Raw genomic sequence first — 24293 nt, forward strand, 5'->3', positions numbered from 1 at the left:
GTATGAAAAGGAAAAGTTAATTATTTCATTAAATAAAAGCGGTATTAACTATCACAAATGAAAACTGATTTTGCAACTACCAATAATTTGGCACAACTTTCCACGATTTTTTAGTCTTTCTCTAATCGAAATCTTACCAATTTTTCTCTACCGTTACAAACTGTGCTTGCTGGGTATGCTTATAAGTACAAGCGACATTCGAATAGAAAAAAAGAATAGCGGTATTCGAATAGAAATAGCGGAATAATTTTTTTTTTTTTATTTATAAAAGCTTATACAATGTTTATCAAATCGAAAAAAATTATACATAGTTCGAATATGTTTTCTAGTGAAATTCTAATGTGAATTGAATTTGCAATAGTTCTTTTATCATTCTCGAGTCGATTACTGGTGTAGTTTTCTAACAATTTTCGCAAGTCGAGATTATACTAGTTATCTAACGTGCCCACATAAAAATTCTCTAAGGTTAGAGACTGTGTTTGCAACAGACACTGAAGTTAGATAAATATTGAAGGAATATTAGATTACTTCCCCTGTTCTCGAATCTCTTATCTTAGAGTACGACTCTGAGAGTGCAGAGGAAGTTAGATAAATATTTAAGGAATATTAGATTACTTCCCCTGTTCTCGAATCTCTTATCTTAGAGTACGACTCTGAGAGTGCAGAGGATGGCGGTAATGCTCACCAGCGGTGTCCTTCCCTCTACTCCCACCAAAGCTCTTGAAACCATATTATTCCTTCTCCCAACTGATCTATATGGTAGATACTGTGCCTCCTGCAACGCGGCGAGTCTCAACGCTATCGAACCATGGAGGGATTGCAGGTTTGGTCACACCCGGATCCTGAAGCAAGTCCCTGAAACCTTCTTGAAATTGGACCATACAACATCGCCCCCTTGCTGGGACAACAAATTTTCCACAAGAATCCCAGAGAGGAACGAGTGGGCAAACGGCGTAGAGCCGGGATCACACGAAATCTCCGTTTTTATAGATGGCTCTAAACTAAACAACAGAGTCGGCAGCGGGATATTCTCGGAGAAGCTCAATCTAAGCGAGAGCTTTCGCCTACCTGATCACTGCAGTGTTTTTCAGGCTGAACTCATAGCTATCTGGGAAGCAGCCCGCTATCTTGCTAACCTGCAGGTAACCAATTCTAATTCAATTTTCTCTGACAGCCAAGCTGCCATAAAATCCCTGCAATGCAGTAACACCTCGTCACTAGTGGCATTGAAGTGCAGAAAAACCCTCAACAAACTAGCTGAAAATTGCAACCTAAGCATAATATGGGTTACTGGCCACTGTGACATCTCAGGAAACTGCGCTGCGGATGAGCTAGCTAGGGAAGGCACCAACTTGCAAACAACAGCCCTCCTCTAAACACTTTCAAATACCACCTGCGATCTCTTTTCACGGATCAGGCAAACGCCAGATGGGCGAGGGAACCTACATGTAGTATATCCAAGCAAATCTGGCCTAAGCTGGATGAAGAGATCGCGATCGGTGATATTATTAAACCGTATCTCTATAAGCCCACTAGTGGGCCTTCTTACAGGTCACTGTCTCATGGGCACTCACGGTGCCTATATGGGCCTGCAGACAAATGACTTCTGCCGCAGCTGTAGGGACGAGGAGGAGATAGAAAGCGTTGAGCACTATCTGTGCCACTGTCCCGCACTGTCAAAAACCAGGTACCAATGCCTCCACAGACACTCTTTTGGGTGCCTTGCGGAGCTTGAATCTATAAACCCAAACGATATCTTGCGTTTCATTAGGCAAACGCGCTGGTTTAGCCTCACTGGGGTCTAAACTGTCCTCTTCTTCGAAAGTAGGGTAATAGGAAATAGGGGCCCCGCGTGGTAGCACAACGGGCCACAACGGCCTACGTGAGTCTCCGCTCGGACAGCGGAGGCAGCCACTCTAACCTAACCTAACCTAGAGTACGACTAGAGAAACAATGGAGAATCATGACATTCTCAAACAAAAAGGAACCAAATTATAAAATCGAGATAAATTACAGTTCTCCAATCAACACCAAATTTATTTTTCTAATGGTATTGTCTTGTGAATTGAATTTGCTATAGTTCTGTTGACATTCTCGAGTCGATTACGGGTGTAGTTTTCTAAAAAATTTTCGAGTTGAGAACGTAACTCTTATGTAGGCGGCATTGCCTTTTACGTATGATTTTTATACTCAGCTGAGCAGAGCTCACAGAGTATATTAATTTTGTTCGCATAACGGTTCCCGTAACGGCATAAACTAATCGAGATAGATATAGACTTCTATATAACAAAATGATCTGGGCGAAACAAGAAATTCATTTAGCTATGTCCGTCCGTCCGTCTGTCTGTCCATAAACACGATCACTTGAGTAAATTTTTGAGGTATCTTAATGAAATTTGGTATGTAAGTTCCTGGGCACTCATCTCAGATCGCTCAGAACGAAATCGGACTATAACCACGCCCACTTTTTCGGTATCGAAAATTTCGAAACACTGAAAAAGTGCGATAATTCATTACCAAAGACGGAAAAGGCTATGAAACTTGGTAGGTGGGTTGACTTTATGACGTAGAATAGAAAATTAGTAAAATTTTGGCGTGGCACCGGCAACTTTTAAAAGAAGGTAATTTAAAAGTTTTGCAAGCTGTAATTTGACAGCTGAGTATGTAATATTCGGTTACACCCGAACTTAGCCTTCCCTACTTGTTTGGTTTGAATTTTGATCAATTGAAGTTATTTACAATACCTGGTTTAAAATAAGCCTAACACAATAAATGTGCTACAACTTGATTTTCCCGTTATAAATTATCATGTTAATAAAAGTTTAAAATCTGCTTGAAATATAAGTCATCGTCGTAGTCTTAGTCGTAAGCGAAAGCCATATCATAAGTATACAAGCGTTATAGAGATGGCGCGTATTAACGTGAGCATAACAGCTCATAAGAATGAAAATATATCAGTGTGGAAGTGCAAATTGGTATTTGCGGACATGCGTTTTGGCATAAATACGTAGTAAGGTATTGCCATAGGAGCATAAAATAACATTTACGTATTCGTAGTTCTAGACGTAGCCATAATGGCAGTTATAAGCGGCAGGTAACAACATAAGCAAGCAAGTGTAATACCGTGAGGCGCTTGAAGTTGAAGCGTATAAATGTAACAGCATATTAGCTTGAAAGCGTAACTAACGTACATGCGTACGTCCTATATAAAACTACAGTCGGAAATATTGGTCGTAAACCAAAAGAGTCACAACTCCAAAAGAAAGTAAAATCGTGTTTTTGGCATAAATTGGTACAAAAAACATCACGAAGTAATTCATATGTATTTTTCCCCTAATATCTTCAACTAAAGTACTGTCATATTTCTTTAAACTCTAGTAATTTTTGAGCTTTACTGAAACATATAAATAGTGAGTGTGCCTGATTTTGACCGCACTTTTTTCGACTACCTGCTTAAATTTATCCTTAAAACACAATTCCATTTTCTGCAATACCTGCTATATTTATCGAAAAATTTAACAGGCAGTCAATCCACCGATAAAATTTGTATTCCACAGCGCCATCCATTGTCATTATACCCAAGAAACAGCTGATTACCACGTGCAATATTTTCATTTCCGGTTTCACGTCACTGTTTCCGGCTTTATATTAAGTTTTTGAATTATTTCACTAACGTTTCAAGAACTATGTATTTCATTCTCTGTTCTAAGCTTTTTAGCTCGTATTGCCTTTTTGTCACAAAATTCAAATAGTTTGCAAGCAAAATATTATTAGTTTACAATTGATTTTGGCAAGCTCTTTTATATCCATTTTCAGCGCTGCCACACTTCTTCTAAAATTTAATAAATATTGTGACGAATATTAGCATCACTAAGCTGCTACTAAATAAATGAACAACAACAATAAAGCAGCCACTCTTAGGAGAAGGCGACGATGAGATATCTCATCTCACACATACAAATATGTAGTCATCAGCCGAAGTAGTTACTCACACATACACACGCATATGGCTACAAACTACAAATATACATGTATATGGCTGGTAACCAAGCATGAATTTCGCGAAATTACTAGACCTTAGGAGAAATGGGTGAACGAGGAAACCGAGAGTATAAAAGCAGCGCAAGCTGAGTAATAAATAATCAGTTTTAATTTAAACACGCTATGGGTGGTGAAGTATAATTGTGAAGTAGTACTCCCAAAGTAATCTAAATAAAGACAGTTTGCAATACTGAATATTGGAGTGATTTATTCAACAGTGTAGCTATTCGAACGTTAGCTGAAGGTTTCAAATAAGCGGAATTTCCCTAAATTCGTTACAATATTTAACAGGGCGTTGAGGAAATGAAATCGAATTTATCATGTCGACAAATATATCTGCCAGTTGGGTAATTCCAACATTAACAAGCAGAGGAGAAAACGGTCTTAAAAGTCTTACTCACACTGCTATTTCTACTGCAACTGCACATTACACTGCTTTTTAACTCTATATGGCCCTGTGCACTATCTCTATTTAAATTTTTTTATTTCGGTTCCGATTATATGATCCCAACTAATTCGCCGCCTAATAAGTTAACTTAAAAAATGCCTTATCTTTTAGTAGTAAGGATTTATTTACTCACAATATTTTTTACTATTAGTCTTACTTTTCTCTAGCACGTCACACAATTCCTCCACAGGTGATTCGCTGCTTAAATGTAAATGACCCTCCTCGCGAATATCACTCTCCACTCCGCTATCCTCACGATTTATTTGCAAAAGTGTATCATGCATAGCGCGTTCTTTTTCCGAATTATTTTGTACAACTGGAAGTGTGATTAACAATTGACGCTTATCAGTATCGAAACGCGCTGAGCCGTGTTTATCATCCACAGTATAAGGAAGTTGTAAATTGAGACGATACTTGGCGCCAGGACGATCGCTTACCAAGTACAATGATTTAGAAGTAACTTCTAAATTGCACTCGGCTGTCGATTTGAGTAGCGGCAATTCGATTTCAATGACCAATTCACGTGGTATTGTCACATTGAGCTTAGCATCCAGTTCATAGGTGTACTCGGTGAGATCAACATCGCGACGATGCTTAATTACATAACGTGGTATGGTGAATTCAGGTTTCTTAACTGCTTTTTGTGCTTCCATTGGTATTATTTTGGGCATGTCAGCATCCCTTGCAGGTTTTGCCGGTGAAATGCTATCAAGAGGATGCGGTTCATTAGCATCTGTCGGTGGATTTTTCGATAATTTTCGTATCACAATTGGGCGTGTCATGCCCTTAAATTGTAGTTTTGGAAATTTTAAGTTCGTTCGATCCAAATTTACCTGAATAGGAAGAGACGTAAGCGATTGCATTCAGATATTAAAAATACTGTGTAAGAGTGATGGAATTTTCGAAACAATCGTACTTTTTAAAAACAATGGCCGCTATAAAATTACTTCAATACGCATACCTCATTTTCGGTACCTTAAAGCCAAGCCACTTAAAGCAATAATTTTTTTTTCACTTTCGAAATGTAAGTGTAGCTCAAATCTTAGGGTTTGTTAAACACGAAACATTGGAAGGAATACTTGCATCACTTTGAACTGGGCGGTACATGGGCAATCGGATGGCCTACGTCATGAAGTGACCTCGTGTGCTCATTAGATCTATAATATATTATCATTTTCATAACTAGTTTGACAGTTTCATGTTTAAAGCTTGAGTGAAATTGGTTTTTGATCAGTGATCGTATAATATGGGTTGGTATTAAATTATATTTTTCTGCAATACGAGTTCATGTTCATTCCTGCTCGAGCGCCATATATATTGTGACGAATATTAGCATCACTAAGTGATACTCATATCACTAATCTGATACTAAGTAAATAAAGTCACAACAACAATACAGTATACACTCTGGTGTACATCAAATCAATCATCATTTACTCACATACATACAAGGCAGCGGAGAAATACATACTCACAAACGCATGTCATCGTCAGCCGATGTAGTACTCACATATACACACGCATATAGCTACAAACTAGTAAAATATTCATGTATATGGTTGGTAACCACACATGCAGTTCACGAAATTGCTAGACCATAGTAGAAATGGGTGAACGAGGAAACCGAGAGTATAAAAGCAGCACAACCTGAGGCATGACCAATCAGTTTTGATCTAAGCACGCTATTGGTTGTGAAGTTAAATGTTATTGTGAAGTACTCTCAAAGTATTCTAATAAAGACGATTACGTTAGCAGAAGGTTTGGTAAGTGGAATTTTCCTAAATTTGTTACAATATAAAAAGATTTGGATGTTTTGGTAGTAATTTTCGAGTTAATATTATTGAGTTCGCTACCATTTCAAGCTTTTTTTTCGATACATCTATTTAAGGTGGAAATTCCATCATTACAATTTACAGCTGTGTGTACAGAAATAGTGGTGGTATTTTATTAATATTGTCACGGATATTAGCATCACTAAGCTATACCATCACAATATTGGAGTTATTTATTCAACAGTTTAGTGATTCGAACTTAGCAGAGGATTGCAAATAAGAGGATTTGCAAGTAAATTCGTTACAATATATTCTTATTTTATTTGTTATACCTTTCATGAAAATGAAATGGTATATTAAGTTTGTTATGAATCTCAAAATTGTAAGTCCTTAAAGGAAAATAGATAGACCCATCAATAACTATACCGAAATGATCAGGATGATGAGCTGAGTTGATTTAGCCATGTCCGTCTGTCTATTAGTATGCAAATTATTCCCTCAATTTTTGAGATATCTTGATAAAATTTGGTGAGCAGGTATATTTAGGTGTCCGATTAGACATTTGTCGGAACAGACCGGGTCGGACCACTATAGCATATATCCCCGTACAACCGATTTTTAAGAAAAGTATTTTTGTCATATCTTCCTCAATTTATCAGACTGAAGCCTCAAAATTCACCATACGCTTTCGTATATTGCACATATGGATGAGATCGGTCGTATAAATAGCATATATCCCCCACAACCGATTGTTTAGTTAAGAAGCTTTTCGTAATTACTATCCCATTGTAACAGCTAGAGGCTTTAAATTTCAACGAATGCTTACGTATAGAGAATTAATTGTTGTCTGAAAAAATTTTATAGATCGGTGGTATATATAGCATATATCCCATACAACCGATTTTTCAGATAAGATACTTTTCGTAATATTTGCCTCATTTTAACAGCTAGAACCTTTCACCATACGCTTGCGTATATAGCATATATTGTTGTCTGAAAAAATCATAAAGATCGGTCGTATATATGGTATGTATCCCACACAACCGATTGTTCATATAAGAAACTTTTCGCAATTTCTACACCATTTTAACAGCTAGAATGCTTACGTATATAGCATATATTGTTGTCTGAACAAATCATAGATATCGGTGGTATATATATTATATACCCCATATAAACTGTCCTTTCTGCCCCTTTTTAACGGCTAGAAGCTTCAAATCTATCTCTGAATTTTTATGGCCCAGCTAATGTCAGAGTGTATTGAATTTAAGCTCAGATAGAGCGTTTTTGAAACAACCGAATTCTGAGACAGGGCGCTTAGCAGCGAGATACTCCACTCAGCAGTAAATTTTGAAACCCTTGCAAACTTCTTGCCAAAACGGGTCCTACAACGTGGAGGAGAGGGTGAAGAAGGCCTCGACGGCACTTTATGCATGTAAAAGAACGCAGGGGTGTACGTGGGGTTTATCGCCCTCTCTTTCTCATTGGGCGATTGTAAACCCTATCTTATACTATGGAGTTCTTGTTTGGTGGAAAGCCCCAAAAAAAAATAGCCAACCTCAAAAATTATAGGGGTTATGCAAGCTATCAATGCCGACAGACATTTTTCTTGTTTTCTCTATTAGATTAATCGAATATTCTAATTATCTGAATGCTTTAATATTCGATTTTTAGAATTTTAGAATTCGTTTAGTTAAATAATTACTATTGTTGTTGTTGTAGCGATAGCTACTATCTCATCCATCTCGGGGACGATTTAGTATGACCACATGAAACCTTCAAGGTCATAATGCCCCCCCCCCCCCCTCCACCACCCCCTAGATCCATGAGGAACTTGGGATTGCCAGAGTTAAGGAAACGGTATATTGAAACTGTTGCGCTACACAACCCCTTAAATCAATTTGGTATTTTTGTCGCCTCTTACGACAGGCGCACCTGCTCCGAGTATATTCTAAGCCCCTAACCCGCTGGGGGGTCGAATAATAACTCGTTGTCGATTATTCGAACAATCGCTGCTGAAAACTCAATATTTTTAATATTAAACCAATGTTTGTATTTGCTACTCCGAGCAGCAGTAGCAACTAAAAAAAATATTCTGCTACTGCTACGGCACTGAAAATTAATCATTTATAGAGTAGAACCATTGCATAAAAAGTGATAGTCATGCACTGGCAGTGCCATGAGCTACGTCGCGTTTTAGAGCGCAGCAAATAGCAAAACAATAACTAGGAATGATATTCTTTTTGTAGCAGAGTTGTGGGATAGGTAAGGCATTGCCTTCCGCTGTCATTTCGGTCACTCCCAGAAGAGTTTAGGGACTATTTCGTTGTCATTTGGCGACGGTTTTCGGCGCCATTCGGGGTCATATCGGAATGATTGAAGGGACTGTAGAAATCGTTTTGGGATTACTTAAGGGTTCTTTCGGGGCGATTTCGGGGTCAGTTCGTGGTCATTTCTTGATGATCTTGGGGATTATTCCAGGGTACTTCCATGGTCATTTATACCCACATAGTACAGCAGCTGCTTTCTCCAACGGCTTAAACATTTTACCTTAATTACTCATTTCATCTCACTTGCAGCATCTCAGGTTTCTTTGGTCATAATATATACATATGAGGTTTCAATTTTGTTCTCTCTTACAAAACGCTGTTGCTGTAATGCTACATGCATGCTAATGCACTAAAGTGTCCGGCTTATCTTGCCACTATTTTTGTTATCATTTAATGATAGTTCAGGACTATTTCTAGAAAGATTTAAGGAATGGCGGAACTGAAATTAGATATTGTAGGGATGGGGTGAGTTAGCACACTTATGGTGTGAGACAAAATTTTAAGAAAAATAATACTCAATTCAAGGAAATTAGTTATTGACTATATCATGTCTATGTTATCTCAATTTTCAGAGGGAAAATTTAGAAACGAGAAAATTTCCAAATGCGATATCTCAGCGAAAAAAAAAATGATATTTGAGCAAACTCAGCGCCATTTGAGAGAAGATTTGTATTTAAAGGTGCCATCCTTTAATTTTGATGAAAGAAAACATCTGCAAGGCTACATAACCTCAAATATGGGTAAAAACGGTGTTTTTTGCAGTTTCAGGTTAGGATATAGAAAACCAGAGCTGATAGAGCAATTCTGAGGCCAGATTTGGATTCAGAGCATCATAAACCTTCGGAAATATATAGTCTGGTTTCTGGGTCTGAATGTTGGTTAAATTTTGTCGGCCTGTGTAATCGACCTATTCGAATATATTCAAGATCAGTCTAAGCCTCTTCCTCTCTTATTTCATCACCGCTCTGCATTTTCTAGTTTACTTTAATTGACTCATTCAATTTCCCTGTGACTCTTGCTCTTTTTCAATTCTAACTTTCACTATTACTCTAAACTTATCCTTATTCCGAATCGTTTTGTTAATCTCTTTTACTACTTTGTCTCAAGCTATTACCCTTATTCTTGCTTTTACTTCCACTCTCCATTTTCCTTTTGTTCTCTTTGCATTTCCGACTTTACTCCAACTTTCTCTACCTTTTCTTCCCATTTCCTCTGTTTTATATCTTTTTTTAATATCCCCGTTTCCGATGTGGAGATATATCGAGTTTGGCTTTTCCGCACATTACCTAACTAAGGTAGAAACAAAGTAGCAAAATATTACAAAAAATGTTCCCTCCATACTACTCTAAAATTCATGACCGGATTTGAGGGCCGTCAAATTTTTGTTGTTGTACTACTGACTTCACCTGTCGATTTTATTGATATGATCAGTACTTATTTTCTTTGTTGTTGATGTTACTAACTCCACTTATTTTCTGGAACTGGGATGAATTCGCTTTGCCATCACCTTGTACAGATTGTTAAAATTTGTTAATCACTTTAGGTGCTATTATCGCGTTCGCAGCTGTGTATTTCTATGTACGCCAAATTTATAGGACAAGCTTTTACTCACCTTGAATTCTCGCTCAACAGCGTCCAGCGCTGTATCTATCAGGCACTTACGAAATGCAGCATCTTGATCCGACAAATATAGTGCATCTGGGTGAAAAATTACATCATATACGCGACAACGCTTACTATGTGCATCCAAGTCGTCACGTGGTGGTGCCTGCGCCAATGGAATTGCCCAATTAAGTCCCCGATTTCCTGTTTCCGGATGAAGGCACACTTCATTCGTTGGGCGTGCCACTTCACTACTTTTTGCCACATTTACAAAACACTTTGTCACACCATCGGCAGAAGTTTTAATCACAAAACCCGGTTCAGGATTAATAAAGCGTACGTCCACACCGCGTTCTGCTTCAAATTGTTTAATTTCTTGTTCGTAAAGTTGCCGATTTTTGGGATCATGAATCTCTTCGCAATAGTCCAAAAATAATTTACGAAATTCTTCTTTTTTAAAAGCATCTTCGATGCGTGCAAATTCATCTTTTGTTATATCAAGATATTCTGTAGTACCGCCGCCATCCTTTTGGCTTTGCTGCCTTGGAGGCGGCGGGCAAAGTTTATTGCGCACTGCGGAGTTTTGAGTCGTAGATTCTGACATTTTTATGACACAGATTTTTTAATTACTTACTTCGTAGTCAATGACTCAATTCTTAGTTGACTAATTTTACAAATGTTATTAAGGTGATATAAAAAAAATAATAATTTTCTTTTATCAGCACTTTGAAATGATTTGGTTATTTGAATTCTATTTTTTGCGTTTTTTAGTGAATTTGCTACAGCAGAATTATGATTATTGGATTAAAGTTTCGAAATTCGTTTAAGCTTTAGTTTTTTTTTCATTTGTACAATACTTGAATTTCACTTACATGCACACTTTTGGTAATGTAAATAAAAATGAATCTGAAATAAGAAAAACCACTCCATTAAAGATATTTATTTATGTATTTATTAGTCTACAAATTTAACAATTAATCAGACTAAATATAACTACGGATTACAGAATAAATTACAGAAGCATACACAGTGAGCAAAATTATATTATAAAATATGTATGTATATCTTATAACTTCAAACGAGCAATTCTTGTATATTCGTATATTTGTATGTTTGAATAGCCGAACCATATATGTAATACTCCTATATTGCTACAAAAGGCTAGGTACATTCCCAAATATCACAGTGCCGATATATTGCTGTTTAAACGTTTTTGTATTCAATAATCGAATGTACCTAAATTAAAATTTTTTCTTTTCACACTTATGCTGCTACAATCACAAAAATTTTATAGGCTGTCTTTTTTTGATTTCGAATTCAAAACACATTGCGAGTATTTTCTATTAGCAATATAGGAGTATTACATACATATATGAGCCGAACGATCTCGGGAACGGCTCAACCGACTTAAATGACATTTGGCACAGCGATAATGTATCATCTTCTAAGACTTTATACCTAGGTGTTGCCACTCAGAATGTTTCATAATGTTGCCACCTGTTCGAAATTAAAAGAAAATTGCATGAGATATGCCGATATGGGTATCAAACGAAAGGTATTTCACTCCGCATTACAATAGGGCATTTAGGAGTAGGGTTGCCATTTAGGGTTGCCACCTATTCGAAATTAAAAAAACTTGCATGTGATATGCCGATATGGGTATCAAACGAAAGGTATTTCACTCCGCATTACAATAGGGGCATTTATTAGTAGGGCTGCCATTACGGGTTGCCACCTATTCGAAATTAAAAAAAAATTGCATGAGATATGCCGATATGGGTATCAAACGAAAGGTATTTCACTCCGCATTACAATAGGGACATTTTTGAGTAGGGTTGCCGCCTATTAGAAATTAAAAAAATTGCACGAGATATGCCGATATGGGTATCAAACGAAAGGTATTTCACTCCGCATTACAATAGGGCATTTAGGAGTAGGGTTGCCATTTAGGGTTGCCACCTATTCGAAATTAAAAAAACGTGCATGCGATATGCCGATATGGGTATCAAACGAAAGGTATTTCACTCCGCATTACAATAGGGGCATTTATTAGTAGGGCTGCCATTAAGGGTTGCCACCTATTCGAAATTAAAAAAAAATTGCATGATATATGCCGATATGGGTATCAAACGAAAGGTATTTCACTCCGCATTACAATAGGGACATTTTTGAGTAAGGTTGCCATTTAGGGTTGCCGCCTATTCGAAATTAAAAAAATTGCACGAGATATGCCGATATGGGTATCAAACGAAAGGTATTTCACTCCGCATTACAATAGGGCATTTAGGAGTAGGGTTGCCATTTAGGGTTGCCACCTATTCGAAATTAAAAAAACTTGCATGTGATATACCGATATGGGTATCAAACGAAAGGTATTTCACTCCGCATTACAATAGGGGCATTTATTAGTAGGGCTGTCATTAAGGGTTGCCACCTATTCGAAATTAAAAAAAAAAATTGCATGAGATATGCCGATATGGGTATCAAACGAAAGGTATTTCACTCCGCATTACAATAGGGACATTTTTGAGTAAGGTTGCCATTTAGGGTTGCCGCCTATTCGAAATTAAAAAAATTGCACGAGATATGCCGATATGGGTATCAAACGAAAGGTATTTCACTCCGCATTACAATAGGGGCATTTTTGAGTAGGTTTGCCATTTAGAGTTGGGGTAGTTAGACGAAATAGTACTCTACTTACTCATATTCTATTAAAGCTTTAAAGGAGAACATTAAAGTTAAAAATCTTCGTAAAAAAATCTTAAACATGATTCGACTTAATTTTCTTAATTTCACATGCGCTAATAAATTTGAAATGCAATATTAAGGCACCGTGGCAAATTCTAGCAAAATATATTTAAATGCATATTTTTGGCAAATATGAAATGAAAAATTGCAATTTCTCACAGATTACTATTACAAAGATTTCTTACCATAGCAAAAAGATATCTCACCATGGTAATTTGCCACCGTTGAACACTAGACGCATATGTTCAATTTGAAAACGACATCTAACCATTTAACTACTTACCAACAGATGGCGCTTAGGGAAGTAAGTTGACATTTAATTAAACTAACTTCGTGAAATTTACAAGTTTTTGGAATGTCATTAAATTGTGAGACTTTCATAGTGTATAACTAAAAAAATGTTTGAAATTAATAATTCGGCGCATGAAGATACTCGACCTAAATAACTTAGTTCTCGATTACACTAATTGTCATAAACCCCTTATACTATAGGCTGGAATTACCCATTTCAAATTTTTCATTCCAGTTCATTTTGTGGTTAGTGTTTGATATGTTTTTGAAATCTATTTTTAAGGAAATCTAATATTGGTAAGTAAAAATATATAATATATGTACATATAAAAAAAGGAGAGTTTGATTAAATATGACATGCAGAACAAAGTATGTTATGCGGCATACTCGAAGATTGCCGAGCAAAGCTCGGCCGCCCAGGTACTATATTATTAAATAAGTTGTCGGGATGGACTGTGAAGCCGAGCAACAGAGTTGATTAAGAGTGCTGTCGGAATGGACGTGATTTCGAGCAGCTGATGTACATTTAACACACAATAAGTAGGGCTGCGATGCGTGGGAGGTTGGAAAGGACGTGATTCCAAGCCACCCACCCGAATCAATTCGTATTTATTTATTAATCTTAAGATTGACAAATCTTATGCTTATCAATCTAAATACAAAAGAATTTGCAAAACAAAAGAAATAACAGATTTAGTTTAACATGTTAATTCTGAAACAGTTATGAGTTCAACACAGTGAGCATATATGTTGGGAAAAATAGCAGGTTCGCTTTTAAAAATTATAAAACTTAAATAAATCTTAAGAACCCAAAATTATGACTGTGTACATATTACGGATTTATCCACTATCTGTTAACACATCGAATTGCTTAACAAAAGTCTGAGCGTCAGTTTGCACAATTGTCCAAAAAGAGGAATATGGAAGTAGACCGTTGAAGTGTGTGAGAATACTGTTGCAACAATATTATGCAGTTGCGGATGAGATCAGTTTCCCAATCCATTTTATTTTTCCCTCTTTTCCTCTTGCTCGTCCTGCTTTCACTTTTATCTTAGCCTTGTTGTTAATCTCTTATTCCTACTTTTTCTCAATCCATAACCCTTATTCTTACCGATTTCACACAGAAACTTAATCGAATTACAAGTTTGTTTAATGAAATAATTAAGTTCTTTTCACACAGGGCCATTTGCTTCATTAAGCTAACATTTGTCGGCAGCACCTAAAAAATATTATGCTTTTAGAAAGTTGTTAAAATTAGTAGGGGAGCCGACTACAAAAAACATGTTACATGTTTTATTTAAATGGGACCAGTATAACTAATTTACTGGTATGTGGGGCAACCTCAAACCGTAGATTTGCCAGATCCTAGCTTGGCAGAATCGTGGTAATTCATCGATGAAAATTCAATTTTTGGCGAAAATATGTTACATAGTGTATTCAAATAAAATTTTCAAATTATGAAAGCTGGTAACACCCCGACCCCAAAAGTACCGACTTCCCACCTTCCATCCTGGAAGAAACCCTTGGCAAGTCGGTTCAAAGGACACGGTATGCTTGAACTATGTTTTATTCCGAAGTCATACTACTCGGATTTTGCGGATTCTTTCTTTGTGAGTTAAATTAAGCTCAGCAATAAATGTATACGAAAATTACCCCGAGCGCTTTTTGAGAAAATTAAATTTTAGTACATCATCATGTAATATGAATTACACTGTTTGGCTGTGAAAATATCCTCTAGGCGATTGTTTTTTGCTCCTGGACTAAATGGATAGCAGCCGTTTCCTCCTTAGCTATTAAGGCAATCAAAATAAAATGCATTTTTGAAACAGCCATATTATCTTTTGCTGCAAACGCAGCGAAAATTATTTTTCTTTTATTTTTTTGGGGTTTTTCTATTTTTCGTGAATTATTCAAAATAATTTATTTTTGATTGTTATTCGTTAAATTGAAAATAAAATCCAAACCAACAAGCAAAACGTTCTAGATTTTTGACTCTATTAGGCATTCAATAAAGCAATAATGATGAATTTCATATCAAAACCGATATGCATTGAACCCGACCCCCTCAGATTTTGATGAAATTTTGCATACAGGTACACTTTACCTATGTGCACAGCCTCATTTTAATAAGTTGCATTTTTTGAAAAATTGTGGGCGTGGCAAAGTGTCAAAGTTGTGAAAAATGCGTGAAATATGACGGTGCGCTGTGATAACTACGGAATGGCTCAACCGATTTCAAAGATCATTGTACCATTGGAAAGGTATTCAGATCGGCTTTCGAAAACATACACTGTAAAAAATTTCTAATACACTGAAACAATTTTTTTTCTATAATAAAATTTTAAACTTGAAAAAACTTCAAAGACCAAGCGTTTTAAAATAAAATATATTTTTTTTAGAAAGGTCTATTTAATATATATAACATATCCAAAAACTAAAATGGCGTATTTTTTCTTTTTTTTTTTATATAAAATTTTGTAAGTAAATTCCAGGGGCTGAAACTGTTATTCCTTTTATAATATAATTCCTTGCAAAACTATTAATTTTGGACTTTAAACATATTTGGATCAAGATAAAAATTATGTATTTTTACAGCTTTTACTTTTATACGACAGTTTTTTGACCAGGACTTTTTCGACTCCGAAAAAAAAAAATTATTATTTTCCGTCCCTGGTAAATTCATCTCTCTATATTTTGATATCATAGTGCTTTTGAGCTGTGATAACTACGGAATTGCTCAACCGATTTCCAAGATCTTGGTACCATTGGAAAGGTATTCTAATCGGCTATCGAAATCGTACATTGAGAAATTTTGTATTACACTGAAAAGCATTTTTTTGTTTTTAAATGCTTATCTTTGTAATTTTTTCCAAGTTTAGTTTAACAAAAAACTAAAAAAAAAAATGGTTTTTCAGCGAAATAAAAATTCTTACAGTATATGTTTTCGAAAGCCTATTTGAATACCTTTCTAATGGTATCAAGATCTTGGAAATCAGTTGAGCCATTCCGTAGTTATCACAGCTCAAAAGTACCTATTACCGTAATTTTGCACAACTTTGACACCTTGCCACGCCCACAATTTTTCAAAAATGCAATTTCTACAAAACAAGGTGGTGTTTGTATAGGTAAAGTGTACCTCTATGCAAAATTTCATCAAAATCTGAGGGGGTCGGGTTCAAAATGTGCCTTTTTTCATAGGCTTTGATATGAAATTCATCAAATGAGATAATTAGGTAATTGTATTTTGTACGGAATATTGAGTTCAATAAGGGCTTTAATGTAGAAAAATTTACTAATTATTTCATTAACCCTCTATGTGAAATTGGCATTATGTTTACTCTCACTCAAACCTTCTCTTCCTCTTGTTCCCTATTACTTTTCCGACTTCCTTCCAACTTTCCCTACCTTTCTCCATATCCTCTTTTCTTTTTTTTCTGGCGCGCCAGTCGCCTTTTCGCTGTGCTAACTGGCGCCAATTGTTAACACCAAGGGAGTTTAAATCGTTTTCCACCTGTTCTTCTAGCGGAGTGGTGACTTTCAGCTTCCGTAGGTGGGTTCTAATAAACAAATACTCACTCGCATAACATGGCCTAGCCAGCGTAGCCGCTGTTTTAATTCGCCGGACTATGTTGATGTCTGCATTAAGCTCGTACAGTTCATCATTAAATCTTCTTCGCCGCCTCATCTGTTGTTCTCCGTGCTTCTGCACCATATAGCAGGAGGGGCATGATAAGTTACTTGTAGAGCAGGATTTCCGTCTGCAGAGAAAAACTTTACTTTTCAATTGCCTACCTAGTCAAAGGTAGCGTTTATTGCCAAGAGTAATTCTTCGCTTTATTTCAAAGCTGAGGTTGTTGCTTGTCTTTGGCTGGTTGCCAAATAAATAAAGTTTTTGCTATTTCGAAGTTTGGCTGATAACAGTCGCGTGATTGCCAAGGCGCAAATGCGCTGACACTTTGCTTGACGACAACAGCAGCAAGTTATAGTCCATTTATTGTTGTATTAACGAATTCATTCTCCAGAGCTTTTGCAGAGTGTTATCGATGCTGATGGTCCTTTGCCGGATATAGATCCGGTACGTTCCGTTAACAAGCACCATTAAGTTTCCCGACCATCTCGGGAATTAATATTGTGACGAATATTAGAAGCACTAAGTGATAGTCACATCACTGATCTGATACTAAGTAAATAAAGCCACAACAACAATAAAGCAAGCTGCCACACTTATATGTACGTAAACAAATTAATCATCATGTACACACATACATACAAGCAGCAGAGAGATACTCACAAACGCATGCCATCATTAGCTACTACTTCGCTCACATATCCACACGCATATGGTTACACACTACAAATGCACGCCCGTACGGCTGATGACAAGGTAGAGGATTCTAGAAGAAGGAACGTTTAGACATTTGGGCAGAGAATTTAAAGCAGCAGAAGCTGAGTAGTCCGTAATCAGTTTGATTTAAGCACGCTATCTGTGGAGAAGTAGAAGTGTTATTGTGAAGGTAGTATAATAAAGACCATTTTGCATTATTGGAGTTATTTATTCAACAGTTTAGTGATTCGAACGTTAGCAGAAGGTTGCAAATAAGCGAAATTTCGCTGCAATTCGTTACAATATGACCGCATTAAATCTTCTAGGATTTCGAAAGCTCCGAAGCCATAAAGCTTTGTATTGCTCTTATTAACCCTTTGAATCCCTTCATGTGCCGTAATTTTCGCTTTGCGACTTTTTTTGACCAATCAAGAAGTCGAGAAGTCTTAACCTTCATAAAGAACCTATGCTTTGCTTTAAAGCTGTTATCAGCATTTTCTTGAAAATAGAAGAAACTACTTCATTGTACACTCTTTATAAGCCATCTTATTAAATTTTTTGCATTTTTTATTACCACTATGATTAGCTTCTGATATTTTCCTTGGAAGTGATCTGCATCCGCTTGAACATTTCTCAAACTTTTCGATAAAAATATTAATTTACAGCTTATTACTCGCCGTGTTGCAAAGGCGCAGAATATAAAAAGAACCCTCGTATTACAAATTACCGCCGTGGTGTGGCGGTAGCGTGCGACCTGCCTACAACACCAAAGGCTCTGGGTTTATGACCCGGCAAAAGCAACATCAAAATTTCTAGATAAAAGTTTTTACAATTAGAAAAGAACTACCAAGCGGGGTAGCGTTCGGCCATAGTTTGGCAAGCACGCCGAGTATATTTCTGCCATGAAAAGCTACTTAGCGAAAATGCATCTGCTGGCAACTGCCGTTCCGAATCTTCAAAAACAGACAGGCCCTGTCCCGCCAGAAAAATATAAAAAGTAGGACGACACAAATTGGAAAAGAAGCTCGGCCTGAATCTCCTCGGAGTCATATCGCGCTTTGTATTTTTTTTATATTATCTTTTTCACATTATACATCCAAAAATTAAAGATCAAGTGAGCGTGTTTGTTTGCAAGATTTTCACATATTTTCAGTGGTTCAGACGTCGATTGGGTGCCAATTCAATAGGTCCGTGGCATACAAATACTGCATTACCTCTTCATTCTATTATTAATTCTCTTCTTAATTAGATGTATCACCCTCAAATATTTAGAACCGTGAATGTTTATCAGCTAATATGTACTTTCAATTCATCGTTTAAAAAAAAGCTAGGTAAGTAAATTTATAAAAAGGTTTTTCTTAAATTCTCAGCAATGTTTTATTTTGGTAACTGAGCAACGAAGTAATTCGAAGGACGTAAATGCGCTCGTATTTAAATATATACATATTTATATAGCTTTATCAATATTTTTGTAGTTGCTTGTTAGCTAAGCCCATAAAATACTAAATTTGTTTCATTTGTAAGAGAACCTCACTAAGGAAACTAGGCTTTTGCTTCACGCGGCTACCCAATTAAGGCGCGACGAAAGTTTCAGATGGAATTCACGCATCGAGGCTGCGTCCATGTGAGGCATGGAATTGATGCATCCGCACAGACAACAAAAATTACGTGCGCGGCTGCTCTGGATCTATTTCGCCAGCCTTAAGCTTATATGTTTATTTATTGTTCTGTGTTTTGTTAAAGGGCCTGGCAAGGTTGACATAGTCATAACACCAAAAAGTTTTTATTTGTTAAGAGTCGTCACTCGATACTTTGGCAAATTACTCGATGTTTTCTCAAGGTAGTCGGTCGCTGTTTTTTTTTTTTTTTTTTTTTTTGTCAGATACTTATATTTATACAAATGGCTTCTATACATTTTCGGTGTGTATTTGATTTAATGATTGCATTAAATTAAATCCTTAATTCTCTTTCCAAAAATTGGATGTAGGCAAATTTCAATCAATTCGTTAGCTACGGTATGGTTATGGCCAGGGCATTATGGTATGGCACCATTGACCAGTTACATTCATTTCCATAAGGTTGGTAGGATCAGCTGTTTTATATTGTGACGAATATTAGTATCACTAAGTGATACTCACATCACTAATCTGATACTAAGTAAATAAAGGCACAACAACAATAAAGTAAGCTGCCAGTATTGGTACGTAAACAAATCAATCATCATTTACACGCATATGTACATACAAGGCAACGAAGAGATACTCGCAAACACATGTAATCATCATCCGAAGTAGTACTCACATATACACATGCTATGCGAGAGACTATAAACTACACATATATAGATGTACATATATGGCTAGTAACCTAGCATGAAGTTCGCGACGCTACTAGACCTTAGTAGAAATGGGTGGCCGAGGTAACAGAGAATATAATAGCAGCGAAAGCTGAGTAGTCAGTAAGCAGTTTGATTTAAGCATGCTATTGCTTGTGAAGTATAAGTGTTATTGTGAAGAACTTTCAAAGTAGTCTAATAAAGACCATTTTGCATTATTGAATATTGGAGTTATTTATTCAACAGTTTAGCGAATCGAAAGTTAGCAGAAGGTTTGGAATAAGCGGAATTTCACTAAATTCCTTACATTATGGATGGACAAGTTTGCCACTGGCTTAAAGGCCAATTAATCGTGATTTATCCATAACCAGGTAAAACAGCTCATCGAACCAACCTTATGGAAATCAATGTAATCGATTAATGGTGCCATACCATAACGTTAAAGCCATAACCATACCATAGCCAACCAATTGGTTTTTGGCTTTTCGCCATAGTCATAACCTAAAAATATTTGAGTTTTACTAAGAGACTTATTTTTTGGGGTATGTGTTTGTAATTTTTTGCGTTTTCTTCATTTTTATGAAATTTTCACGATTTTTAGGTTAGGGCACCAATAACTGATGCCAATTTGATCTGGATAAAATATTGTCACGGATAATAGCATCACTAAGCTATACCATCACTAAGCGATGCTAAGCGATATTTACGTCAATAATCAAATCATGTATACACATATATAAGGCAGCCGAGAGATGTCACACACAGATGCATTTACTTATACGCCTATGTGTGCGCGGGAGACTGTAAACTACAAACATTCACATCAATAATTCAATCTTTATGTATCTACATAAACGAATAAATAATTGCGTCTACACATATGTACCAAGTACGAATACGAGCAGCGGAGAGTCAATGCGCAAACACATGCATATATCTGAGAATTTTGAGAGCTACTGGACTAGTAGATTCTGGAAGCGCCTAAAAGATGTATAAAATTGTGCAATTTTAGTTATAGCTGAGAAGTTTGAGAGCTCATGGACAATGCTAGTAGATTCTAGAAAATGGCGAACGAGGAAACCAAAGAGTATAAAAGGCGACAGATGTAGAGGCGCTGTAATTCAGTTTGAGTTGAGCTATCAATCAGTTTGCTTAAGCACGCGATCTGGCGGCCAATAGTAGAGTTTCATTTGAGTTATCAATCAGTTTGGTTATTAAGCCAGCGAGTAGCAAAGTATAAGTGTTATTGTGAAGTACTTTAATAAAGGCCATTTTTCCATTATTCAATATTGGAGTTATTTATTCAACAGTTTAGTGAAATAAGAGGATTTGCAAGCAAAATTCGTTACAATTGGTGTCAGAAGAGGAATTGTTGAATAAATTCCAGAGGACAACAAGGACATGGCAAAGTTCAATGAATTGAAGATCCAGCAACTAAAGAAGGAGTTGGAGAGCGGCGTTAAACTTGAACTTCAGGCACGGCTACGAGAGGCAATGGAAGCGGAAGGAATTGATGTGGAAGAGTATGACTTTCATCTTGATGGCGAGGAAGTAACAAAAATTGAAGAGAAAAACGAAACATCGCAGACAGTTACGAGCACAGACTTGAACATGATTTTGGCTGCAATATCTGCTCAAGCATCGACAATGTCATCACAGATGGAATCCCAAGAGACACGAATAACATCGAAAATTGAAGCACAAGAAACGCATATGTCAGAAATGTCGACACAGATAACATCCAAGATTGAAGCACAAGAAACGCGTATGTCAGAAATGTCGACACAGATTACATCGAAGATTGAAGCACAAGAAACGCGTATGTCAGAAATGTCGACACAGATTACATCGAAGATTGAAGCACAAGAAACGCGTATGGCAGAAATGTCGACATAGATTACATCAAAGATGGAGACACAACTGAAAGAACAAGAGGCACGCATAACAGTACAACTCGAAGCGCAAGAGGCGCGTATATCATCAAAACTCGAAGCACGTATGGACGAGAAAATAACGCAGTTTGAGGAAAAAATCGAAGCCGAGGTGGATGCTTTGAGAGGTCGTATACAAGAGTTGCAATTAAACTACGCAGCTGTTTCAGCAAGCAATACAAAGGTAAAAACACCATCCTTTGACGGTTCTGTTCCTTTCCAGGTCTTTAAGCTACAGTTTGAGAAGACCGCAGCAGTGAACAACTGGAATGCGGAAGATAAAGTTGCTGCACTATTCGTGGCATTGAAGGGGCCAGCAGCGGAAATTCTACAGACGATTCCCGAAGGAGAGCGGAACAATTATGAAGCATTGATGGCTGCTGTAGAATGATGTTATGGAAGCGAGCATAGAAAACAGATATTCCAAATTAAGTTGCAAAACCGCTACCAAAAAGCAAATGAGACATTGCAGGAGTTCGCTTCAGATATTGAAAGATTGGCTCATCTTGCAAATGCGGACGCACCCGTGGAATACACTGAAAGGGTAAAAATCCAGATTTTCATAAATGGCATACGGGACGTGGAAACGAAGCGAGCTACATACGCAAACCCAAAGCTGACATTTGCTGAAACGGTATCACATGCATTGACTCAGGAAACGGCTTCACTATTGAGTAAACCAGCATACAAAGCTCATCGTGTGGAAGTGGAAAGACCAGATTGGGTAGACACTATTTTGGAAGCACTGAAGGGATCACAACAGAAAAATTCCGGAGTTATTAAATGTTTCAAGTGCGGCAACCCAGGTCATATTGCACGACATTGCGGCAGCGGTCCCAATAGCTCCAACAATGTGGGTGGTCATAAACGCAGAGCAGAAGGTGATGAGCAAATCTCCAAGACCACTCAATCGTTAAACTAAATCGAGTCAGCCGCAAGGGGCGACAGCTGGCTCCCGCAATTGAATGCCCCATAATCTCTATCTCGCAGATTGGAAGTAGATCGAGCAATCTTACTGTTGGAGGACATGTGGACGGAAAGGAACGGTTACTGACTGTAGATACGGGTGCATCTCATTCCATCATTCGAGCGGATTTAGTCAACAAAAATATAAGACCATTGCTTGGAGCAAGATTACGTACAGCCACGGGAGAGGACACCCAGGTAATTGGAGAAGTAGAATGTGAAGTCGCAATTGGGAACGTCACGGTAGTACACAATTTTATAGTGGCAGAAATTGTTGATGAAATCATAATTGGAGTGAACTTCTTAATCGACCAGGGCATCAAGATCGACATGCAAAGCATGACGATGCGATATAAAAACATGGATGTACCACTTAATTTCGGCTACGAGAGAGGCTACAGCAGTAAACGAGTGCTGGTGGAAGAGAGCAAATACCACCAAAATCCGAAGCAGTCATCTGGGCAAAGGTTGATGGAGATTGTGGGACAAACAAATTGTGGGTTGTCGAAGCAGCAAACAAATCAGCACTAAACATACTTGTAGGAAAAATCATGGCTATGACAAAACAAGATGGACGTATTCCGGTAAGAGTACTCAATGAGTTCAAGTCACCACTCAAACTGACTAAAGGAGCTATTTTGGGAAGATGCCAAGAGGCTGAAGTAGTTATTAACTGTGAACAGCTCCAGGAACACGTTTCAGCTAGTAATACTGATCTTTCAAATGACATCACGGCATGGATGCAGGGGCTAGAGGAAGCATATCAGAGTAAGGCAAAACAACTGCTCCTAAAGTACGCGAACATATTTGACCAGGATACTTCTAAACCAGGCCGCACCAACGTTGTGAAACATCAAATTGACACTGGAGATGCGAGGCCGATCCGTCAAGCTCCACGTAGTGTTCCACTGGCGAAGCGGGAAGTTGTGAGTCAAATCATTCAAGAAATGAGCGACAGCGGCGTCATCGAACCATCAGCTAGTCCATGGAGCTCACCGGTAGTACTTGTAAAAAAGAAGGATGGAAAAATGAGGTTTTGCGTGGACTACCGGAAGTTGAATGACGTAACGAAAAAGGATATCTACCCATTACCAAGAATTGACGACACTCTGGACTCGCTATCTGGTACGAAATGGTTTTCCACGCTGGACTTGAAAAGCGGTTACAGGCAAGTGGAGGTGAAGGAGGAAGATAAAGAGAAAACAGCCTTCAGTGTCGGTGATGGTCTTTGGCAATTTACAGTGATGCTTTTTGGACTTTGTAATGCACCATCTACTTTTGAGAGACTCATGGACCAGGTACTGAAAGGACTACATTGGAAAACATGCTTGGTGTACCTGGACGACATCATCGTATTGGGCAAGAACTTTGATTAACATCTTAAGAACTTGGAGGAAGTTTTCCAGAGAATAGCTGGCGCTGGTCTGAAGTTAAGTCCCAAAAAGTGTGCGCTGTTTAAAAAGGAAGTCAATTATTTGGGTCACAAGGTAACGACAGAGGGCAAC

The 24293-nt window shown here is 37.3% G+C and overlaps 1 protein-coding gene across 4 annotated transcripts in view; it reads right to left on the reverse strand.

Annotated features, from left to right (window-relative positions):
- The window catches only part of Nop17l (Nop17 like), a 69623-nt gene that overhangs the window by 34559 nt on the left and 10771 nt on the right, over window positions 1–24293 (reverse strand). For all 4 annotated transcript variants that reach the window (XM_067774523.1, XM_067774524.1, XM_067774525.1 and 1 more), the window contains 2 exons: window positions 10204–11099; window positions 4647–5322 (listed from right to left, as the gene is read on the reverse strand). In XM_067774523.1, coding sequence (XP_067630624.1) covers window positions 4647–5322; window positions 10204–10797 — 1270 coding nt within the window. In that variant the 5' untranslated portion in view covers window positions 10798–11099. The remainder of the gene's footprint in view (window positions 1–4646; window positions 5323–10203; window positions 11100–24293) is intronic.

Source organism: Eurosta solidaginis, chromosome 3, assembly GCF_040869045.1.
Source record: "Eurosta solidaginis isolate ZX-2024a chromosome 3, ASM4086904v1, whole genome shotgun sequence".
Classification (NCBI taxonomy): domain Eukaryota; kingdom Metazoa; phylum Arthropoda; class Insecta; order Diptera; family Tephritidae; genus Eurosta; species Eurosta solidaginis.